Source organism: Sardina pilchardus, chromosome 4 (assembly GCF_963854185.1).
Source record: "Sardina pilchardus chromosome 4, fSarPil1.1, whole genome shotgun sequence".
Classification (NCBI taxonomy): domain Eukaryota; kingdom Metazoa; phylum Chordata; class Actinopteri; order Clupeiformes; family Clupeidae; genus Sardina; species Sardina pilchardus.
The window spans coordinates 33,343,617-33,353,433 of record NC_084997.1 but is presented as its reverse complement, the minus strand read 5'-3'; the positions used below and the strand labels follow the sequence as shown (position 1 = coordinate 33,353,433).

At 43.8% G+C, this 9,817-nt stretch overlaps 1 protein-coding gene across 1 annotated transcript; it reads right to left on the bottom strand.

The window, feature by feature from the left end:
• Positions 1–1,382: 1,382 nt before the first annotated feature.
• On the bottom strand, positions 1,383–8,067 carry LOC134078879 (zinc-binding protein A33-like). Its single transcript, XM_062535046.1, has 6 exons — positions 7,498–8,067; positions 5,718–5,813; positions 5,233–5,463; positions 4,395–4,417; positions 4,191–4,309; positions 1,383–2,371 (listed from the first exon to the last, which is right to left on the bottom strand). The coding sequence occupies exons 1-6, from the start codon at positions 7,876–7,878 to the stop codon at positions 1,836–1,838; spliced, it is 1,386 nt and encodes a 461-aa protein (XP_062391030.1). The 5' UTR covers positions 7,879–8,067; the 3' UTR covers positions 1,383–1,835.
• Between the last annotated feature and the right edge of the window lie 1,750 nt (positions 8,068–9,817).

Here is a 9,817-nt window from a genome sequence, read left to right as displayed (position 1 = left end):
AATTTTAGCACATTTTTGCTGCATCCTCTTGTAGGCTTTTGCCTTTTATCTCGCAACTTCTCTGCGCCCCCCTTGCGCTTTTGTGGTTTGTCTTCGTACATTTTCATATACAGACGGTCTCAAACTCCGGTCGAACTCCAGTCAAGAGGGAGATGAGGCCGGGAGGGAGATAGGGAGGGCCCTAAGATTTCATTGGACTAGCCCAATGTCCATTAAGGCAGTCAACCAATGGGCCGCGATTCGCTACCGTTGTGGCCGTACGCTATATAAACAAGCCTAATACATTTTTTTTTATTATTAAATTGACAGCCTCGGCCCAAATATATGCGTCGGCCCACCGGGCATTGCCCGGTATGCCCTATGGCCAGTCCATGCCTGGCACTATACTGCGCTGATGTGTCTGTGTGTGCACATGAGCGAGACTTTTTATCTGGATATGAAGGCAGAAGCGAAGAGACACTTACAATGACCATACCTGAGATTTATTATCAGAATTACTTTGTATTACACTACAATGTGCTTAGTGATCAGAGTTCAGTGGTGCAGGAGTTTGTGTTTACTGCAGTGCTCTCAGTCTCTTTAGTGCTGTTTAATCTCCAGCATTTCTGACCTCAGATCAGACAGAGGCAGAACCAGCTGCACCTGTGCTGTGTTGCTGCTCTACTGGAAACCTCACAGGTGAGAGGAGAGTGTGCAGTTACACAATAACCACCACTAGATGGCAGTATTTATACTGAGGCTTTCACTACCCCTAGAGCCCTTCAATGTTTGGAATCATCCAGAGCCTACATGTACCTAATCTTTTCACATACACTGAAATTGTATTATTGTTGGATAAGTTGTCCTTACTCAAAATATCAGTTAGTTTAATAAACTTGTATAAAGAAGTTGGGAAATGTCTTAATTTTCTTAATTAATAATTAATTAATTTTCTTAATTCTTAAAGGTACACTTCACCGTTTTTTTCATATTAAACTACGTTATTCCCTTAACTAAGACGAGTTGATACATACCTCTCACGTTTCAGTGCATGCACTCACTGGCTCTGGCGCACTGCGCTACTTTGATAGCACTTAGATTCAGTTCATTCATTAGGATCCAAACAGAGATGAAGTTAAAAGCGACCAAACACCTCCATGTTTTCGCTATTAAAGTACAGTTACACGAGTAGTCACATGACCAAGTATGGTGAGACAAAATAAAACATGTTCTAAGCAGGTAAGAGGGATAACACTTGGAGCACTTTGACTCGGCGCAGTAATATCCTCACTCCAAATTGAAACTGAAAATGCAAGATTGAGTCGAGTCAGATACCTCTAAATGAGCTAAGCTCTAAACAGCAGAGACTCAACAGAAATGTCCACAGCATTTACTGATCTGATATTTTGATGTGCTTGTGGCAGCAGTGTAGAAACACAGACCTGGATAATAAACCATCACAGTGGAATACATTATATAAAATCAGCAGTTATTTCAGAGGATTCTAAACAGAATATCAGAAATTCAGGAGCCGACCAGAACAGATATTAGATTCACTGTAGTTGTAATGTGCTTGTGGCAGCAGTATAGAAAAACATACAACAGAAACCATCATAAAAATGCACACATACAAACATAGACAAACTGTCTCAGAGTAATAATGGCACAAAACAGCAATTCTTTTATTCAACATGGAGAATCAGAACATTCTGAACTAAATTACCCAGAAGATGATGCCTCACAGGTCAGATATTAGATTGACTGCAGTTACTGTGTGAGTGACTCATGACTAACACCCAAATGTCTCCATCCATCTCTGCATGTCGGCTCTTGTTCAGACAGAGACAGTTTCTGCTCTAACTGGGCTGCTCTACTGACACAGAGACCTTCACAATACTCAGAGGAGAGAGTCTACCTCCATTAAAGTATGGAAACACTCTCTCAGTGAAAGTGTGTGTGAGAGTGTGTAAGTGTGTGTTATTATCAGGGTTTGAGAATGACAGCTTTCCTCTGTTCCAGTCCAGCTGCACTCTGATCCTCTGGAGTTTCTGCTTCACTGTGAGGAGAGTGGAGGGCTGTGGTGGAGCACGTGCTCTATATTTACCATCTTTATACCACACATTCCACTGTCCACTCACATTATCATATTGTCCCTTCCTCTGGTGAGACTCTGTCATCACACCCACACTCCACTGTGTGTTCTCTCCAACCTCCACATCCCAGCAGTGAGTCCCTGAGTTAAAGCCCTCAGAGCCCAGGACACTGAAATACCAATCAAATCTCTCTGGGTTATCAGGAAGCTGCTGCACCTCATCACCATATCTCACACTGGTCAGATCCTCAGACAGGATGAGTCGTGGGTGAGCAATGTTGGGATCCAGAGTCACAGGAGCTGCAGAGAGAAAGAACACACACATGAGCTGAACACTGAGTGGTGTGTGATGAGGATGTGAATGATGGTCATTATCAATAGTGGTGTTACCAAGTGGAAAGGCAGGAGAAGTAGTAACAGTGAAATGCTCTTTAGTCATCAGTATGAAGGGATCACAGCTGTACAGGAGTGGACTGACAGGAGAGGGATATTAGTGGAAGGGAGGATTATCACTGACCATTCTCATGCATTTGATATCCCTCTTCCTCTTTCTATCTCTCTTCATCCCTCTATCAATTTGTCATCCCATCTGTCCATCCATCCATCTCTCTCTTGATGCTCATAGTGCTTCTACAGTGTTTGGGTTATGGATGTGTATGTGATTGTGTGTGTGTGTGTGTGTCTGTGAGTGTGTGGTGTGTCTGTGTGTGTGTGTGTGTGTGTGTGTGTGTGTGTGTGTGTGTCAGTGTGTGGTGTGTGTGTGTCTGTGTGTGTGTGTGTGTGTGTGTGTGTGTGTGTGTGTGTTTGTACTTGTGTGGTGTGAGTGTGTGGTGTGTCTGTGAGTCTGTGTTTGACTGTGGTATGTGTGTGTGTGTGTGTGGTAACCGGGCTCCGGTTCGCTAGAACGCTGGAGCAGGTTGCTAAGCAAACGTTCTAAAGAATCTAAAGAATCTTTACCTTTGTCTTCTTCATTACACTGCCTTCTGCTGTGTTGCCAAGTGATATTTGTGAACAGAATTCTGGAAGTTCGTGTCTAGAAGCATGGTGCTTATGACGCAAACGGACCCGGGTGCACAGACAAACATGTAATGTGAACACAGACCAACTAGGGTAGAAGTAACCGCACTCGGGTCCGGTCCAGTTAAACGGACCTAGTGTGAAAGCAACCTAAGGCACTGATAGAGTGCACACTCAACCTGTAATATCGCATTATTCAACGGCATTGATAGAGTGCATACTCAACCTCTAATATCACATTATTCTAAGGCACTGAGAGTGCATACTCAACCTCTAATATCACACTATACTAAGGCATTGATAGAGTGCATACTCAACCTCTAATATCACATTATTCTAAGGCATTGATAGAGTACTCAACCTCTAATATCACACTATACTAAGGCATTGATAGAGTGCATACTCAACCTCTAATATCACATTATTCTAATCTAAGGCATTGATAGAGTGCATACTCAACCTCTAATATCACATTATTCTAAGGTATTGATAGAGTGCATACTCAACCTCTAATATCACATTATTAAGGCATTGATAGAGTGTGTTCTCAAGCAGCCGTACTTGTCCCATTGCAGGGTGCCCGACACACTAGTGCTTCACCCATCGCTCACACAGGGTCAACCTGGGGGTCCCTCATACGGCTCACACATTGGGCACGCCTCCCATGGCCTCACAGCCAGACACCCCACTTCTGACCCCATGTGGAGCAAAGGAAGAGAGCAGTGACCCCACCGGCTCTCAAACCCGGGTCTCCAGGGTACTACACCTGCACACTGACCCCAACGCCAAAGAGCTCGTTAGTATGGCAGAGTTCATACTCAACTGTAGTCACGGTGTTACGTCACAGGCAGTATGTCTGATGCACATGATTACTACATGTTCTCTCACACACACGCACATGCACACACACACGAACACACACACACGGTCCCATTTCCACATCTGTATCACAGGGGCAGTGTGTATGATGTGTATGATTACTGGGAGTTTGTTCTGTTCTGTTTTGCTTGTTTGAGTTGTGGAAGAGGGACTTTATCAGTGAAGGACCCCAAGGACCCATCCTAAGATTGAATATGTGTGTTAAAAACAGTAGGCTACTCACTGTACTGAACAGTCTCCTGCATCTTCTCCCAGACTCTGAACTTCAGGTTGCCCAGGTGCTTTGCCACATTGATCAGAGCTCCTGAAGCACTTTCTGGATCCTGCAGTGTGCACTGGGCTCTGGAATAACATTCAGGAGTCAGTGTTGCTGTGGGTTTGGGTTCAGGACCACAGAGAAGAGAGAGACAGGAGGCAGATCACTCACCTTTCCACTGTGCTCTTGTAGTTCTGGAAAATAAGAAATGAGGGAATATGTCAGACATTATTGCTGTAATAATGTTTATGATGAGGTTTGACAATAGCTGCTTTAATGTTGTGTGTATTGTAGCTTCGTCTGATGTTGTGTGTCATGACTCTCACTTGTCCAACTCCACCCAAAGCAAAGAACTCCTCATCAACCCCCCCAGAACACACAGAACAGCCCATGACATCACCCACAACCCCACCTGCATTCATAACCAATCTGCTGAAATGGTGGAGTGTTTCAAACACCCAGGACTCACTCTGGACAATAAACTGAGTTTTGATCAACACACCCCTGACATCCATAAACGCTGCCAACAGAGACTCTCTGTCGTCTCCAAACTCAAAGCCCTTTCTGTTGCCCCCCGTCACCTGCTACTGCTGTACCAGAGCACATCAACCCATTCTCCTCTACTGCTCCCCCTGCTGCTTCAGTATGAGAACTGCAGCTGTGTATGTGTGTGTGTGTGTGTGTGTGTGTGTGTGTGTGTGTGTGTGTGTGTGTGTGTGTGTGTGTGTGTGTGTGTGTGTGTGTGTGTGTGTGTGTGTGTGTGTGTGTGTGTGTGTGTGCGTGTGTGTGAGTGTGTGTGTGCTAGAGCATGGGCTTGTGGTAACTGGGTAAACAATAGGGTGCTAGGGTGAAGGTGTCACTGTTATGTGTTGTAAGAGTCTCTCTCTCACGCTCTCATTCTCTCTCTTACTTTCTTTTTTCCTTTCTTTCTTTCCCTCTCTCTCTCTGGTTCCTCTGTGTCTGTCTACTCCTCCATCCAACAACCCTACAGAGAGTGTATGGTTCTTACCTGCAGGAAGGTGATGTCATCAGCTCCCATCTGCTCTTCTATGGCTCTGATTGAGTCTGAAAGAGATGAGATCTCTCTGCTCATCTTCTGAATTTTCTCCTTCATCATCTGACTCTTCTGCTCCTCTTCCTCCCTCAGTGCAGCTATCCTGGCTGCCTCTTCATCTCGTAGAAACTGGTGAAGCTTCTTAAACTCCTGCTTGATCTGCTTCTCGATGTTCTGAGTTTGAGTCTGAATAAAATTGCATCAGCTTCATGAGGGAAGTTTCACACATTGATAAAATATTGAAAGTATCCTTGATTAACATTACTATATTATAATATCATTTTAATACATATTTTGCACAGATTGGGGGAGGTGGCAGAGAGGAAGGAAACAAAGCACTCCAGGCCAAGGTGGCAGTAATTTTTAAATGACTGACAGAGAGGCATTCTTGGATGTTTACAAACACTGAACTCTCAGCCATAACAGCTGATCACACTGACCTTAATGTACTCTGCTGTTTCATCACAGGTAACTTTAGCTTTCTCAAACTCCTTCAGCTTCTCCTGTAGAGGCTGCAGTTTGGCCTTGAGCTCCTCCTGAAATGAACAAATCACTTAAGTGTGATGTGCTGATAATCTCATATGGGTCATTCAGTCAAATCAGATAAGGCTGTGGCTGCACCAGCTCAGATTTTGGTCAAACCTTGTATGTCACGTATGGGTCCCAAAACAGGGCCTGTGAAATATTTATGTTCAAATCCTGTGTCTTCATATTATTTTCAGCCCTTGAAAATATTTTTTTACAGCTTGGCAGACACATTATCTGAGAAGCCATCTTTGAGCATTAATATAAATAATGAAAGATATTATTCACTCAGGCACCCTAAACTATAGGGTGAAAGACAAACAAGTTCTCATTATGACTGAGACTGAACCATTACAAGTTTGTATGGCATGTTCATTGATTTTCTACAAGGCCCTAACTTTGGGGGGGAAAGGTGCAAAAAGAGTGAAATTAAGGGTAGTATAAGATCTGTTTGTGTACACATTTGGTGATGTATCAAACATGGTACTGTACATCATTGGCACTTTAATACGCAAAATGACTAGACTGAGCTTTTCCCATTTTCAAAGTAACAATTGATTAGCCTAGAAGTCTAGATGCACCCTAGCAACAGGGTAGTCTAGCAACTCTCCGTTGGCTTGCGAGCTGGAAAAAAAAAACTTCTATCGAGCCAATCACATCGTGTATAGAGTCGGTGGGCGGGCTTCACATAATGACAACTGACCTGCGACCATAAGTTGCGACCGTTAAGCGTCAATTCCCCATCCTGCTACTTGAAAACAAGAAGATGTAGCGCTATCCTATTGCGTGGAGAGGGAATGTGGAAGACAACCGTTTATCCCACCCCTCCGATTGAGCCCTGCATATGGTGAGTTCCCAGACCCTACTGTACATCTTGATGTGGGTCTGGCAGGTCAGGCTAAAGATATTGTAGGCTATTAATGCCAACACATTACCTCCTAGATAAAGCACTTCTGAGAGTGTAACAATTCTGCAGCATCAAGGGTGAACAAAAACATTGGAACAAAAATATTTTACAGGTCTTAGTTTTGGGACCTAAATATTAGGTAAATAAATGTTGAGCAAAATCTGATTTGACATGGAGTGACCCATACACCAACTACCAGATTACTGTAAACCATGAATCACTAACCACAAACCTGAGAAGATAGTCTTCAATCAGGGGAAAGTACATATGCTGTGTGTGAGTGCATGTGTGTGTGTGTGTGTGTGTGTGTGTGTGTGTGTGTGTGTGTGTGTGTCTGTTTGTGTTTAGAAAGTGTGTGTGTGTGTGTGTGTGTGTGTGTGTGTGTGTGTGTGTGTGTGTTACTATAAATATACATTTACAGTATGTAATCATGTGACCCCTCCTGTGTTCTCCCAGTTTATGAGCCAGACTGTGACATGACCCATACACTGACTACCAGACTAAACCATTCAATAACCACAGACCTGAGAATATAGTCTTCAGTCAGAAGAAAGTGCATAGTGTGTGTGTGTGTGTGTGCTACTATAAATGTATTTATGTGATCGTGTGATTAGATGAGACGCATAATCATGTAATCTATGCAGTAAATTGAAGAGGCACAAACTGCAGACATGTTAAAACTACAGAGTGCCCCATAATGGCTGGGCAGTGAAGTGTAAGGGGGCATCTCCTGCAGAGAGAGGAGGACATGCAAGAAGGTGCTGCAGTCTGTGACTGAAGAGTCTTACCTTCATCTCAGAGGCTGCTTCTCCAGCAGGACTGAAGTTGTGAGTTTTGTGTAGTTTTGAGTCTCGACACACCAGACACACAAGCTGCTGATCATCCTGACAGAAGAGCTCCAGTTTCCTCTTGTGGTCTTTGCAGTGTATATGCACATGATCACTCTCTTGCAAGTAAGTCTCACACAGGTTCCTTAAAGCCAGATTTGGGGGAGGAAATTGCTTTGATGACTTTCTCCTGCAAACTGGACACTCTCTTGATCCTTTGGTTTTCCAGAACGTCTGCAGACAGACTTTACAGAGGCTGTGACTACAGGACAGGAGGACGGGATCCTTGTAGATCTCCGTGCACACAGGACAGCAGAGGTCCTCTTCCAGCTTGGAAGCCATTTCACAAGACTCCAGCTACAAGGCTGTAGGCTACAAGCTCCCCCCTCCTTATGGCCGGTCGACAGGCTTTACTTTCACTTTCACTGAATACAGAAATCTAGTCTCTACTGAGTCATTGTGTTTTTACACCTAAAGTTGCAATAACCTTAATCTCTGTAACATTACCTACACAACCAATATTATTATTCCTTCATGTTTTCCTTAATTCATAACATGAATTCATTACATTTCACAATTAACTACATACCAGAGTAGTTTTTCAGCTGTAATGGAGATCAGAACAGCCGTCTGTCATTGAGCTTCACTTCCTCATTCAGGACAGGTGAGTTAGAGGGAGGGATCTAGAAGAGTAGAGAGCCGATTGGCCAGTCCCAACATTTCATCACAGAACCAGTAGCCTGTCTAAGCACTATCTGAGCTTGCTGTTTTCCAGACTCAGGTTCAAAGTCCCAGGATGAGTGAACTCGAACTCAGGCATGAACAAGAATATTGTCAGTGTTTTTTCTCTAAACAATATGCATGTCCAAGAGCTGGCCATTCCCTGCCTATACCTGCACAAGTCAAACGGTGTTGAACAATGCTTGTAAAACCAGTATTCGTGAGCCCTTCTCCTTCATAATCAGTTGATGAGCAACAGCTCTGGAGTCAGTGTAACTACACCCCCCCTCAGAAGATGTGACCAGTCCAAGTCACATCTGTAGGATTATCATGCCTTTAAATCACCATCTTTTGATATGCCACCCACATCTATATTAAAATATATTTTTCAGCCTTCATTTACTCTAGATTATCTCCTCTCTTTTGGCTGTTTTTTTTTTTTTTTTTTTAATCAGATTTGCTTTCACAAGAATGCCATTCTCCATAAGAATTCCAGCCGAGCTTCACTTTAAACCCAAATAGCTTTCCCCAGAAAATGAATATTATCAAAGCATTCCTCATGAGAGCGTCTAGTGGGAGGAAGAGAACCAACGTGTCACTCAACTTCACTTCCTGATCTGATACCAGTCAGTCAGAGGGAAGGGTTCTGATTGGCCAGCCATAGTTACCAGGCCAGTTCCTCTGTCACAGACGCTGTCACTCCTGTGAGTTCAGTTCAAAGTTCCAGTTGTGGGTGTGAACTGCACCTGCCAGAGACACTGGGGCCCAGACACTCCCAACACACACAGCGCTGACAAGACCTGACGTTCAACACTCCCAACACACACAGCGCTGACAAGACCTGAGGCTCAACACTCCCAACACACACTCACAGTGCTGACAAGTCCTGACGCTCAACACTCCCAACACACACTCACAGTGCTGACAAGCCCTGACTTTCAATACTACCAACACACACTCACAGCGCTGACGTTCAGCAACACACACTCACAGTGCTGACAAGTCCTGACGTTCAATACTTTTGGCAATATAGTGTGTGTGTGTGTGTATTTAAAAAAAAAAAAAAAAAAAACATGCCAGTAGACATTTCCCCTTTTTCCATATCCATTTTAGTGGATGCAATTCAGTGGAAACTCAATACAGCAACTCAGAAAATCATACAGTACATGAACTACATTTAGTACATTTGTTCTCTATGGCAGCTTTTCATGAATATCTGATACAATACCCATACAAATCTACCAAGAATAACACCTCAGTATATCATGAGATTCCCATCAGTAGAATCATGAGTGCTTTATCATGGACACCCCCACCATACCCTCCAACTTATTGTAGTCAGTTCTGCTCCACAGACACACGGTCAGTTGCTCTGCTCTGCTCTGCTGTTAAGGCCAGTTCAAACACAAGATCCGCAACGAGACGAGCTGCAACATTCTAAAAACCAGCAACGTTCTAAAACTCTGCAACGAAGATTTGACATGTTGAATGTTTAGCGACGGCTTGCAACTGCTTGCAACTGCTTGCAACTTTTGATTCACACCGCCGCAACTGCTCTCCG

Bases quoted from the DNA above. Each gene is read 5' to 3' on its own strand.
- LOC134078879 (XM_062535046.1), bottom strand. From the start codon at position 7,878: ATGGCTTCCAAGCTGGAAGAGGACCTCTGCTGTCCTGTGTGCACGGAG. The intron at 5,464-5,717 runs GTCAGTGTGATC...AATTTTATTCAG, and splicing joins AAACAGCAGAGTACATTAAG to ACTCAAACTCAGAACATCGA. The intron at 4,418-5,232 runs GTAAGAACCATA...CTTATTTTCCAG, and splicing joins ATGACATCACCTTCCTGCAG to AACTACAAGAGCACAGTGGA.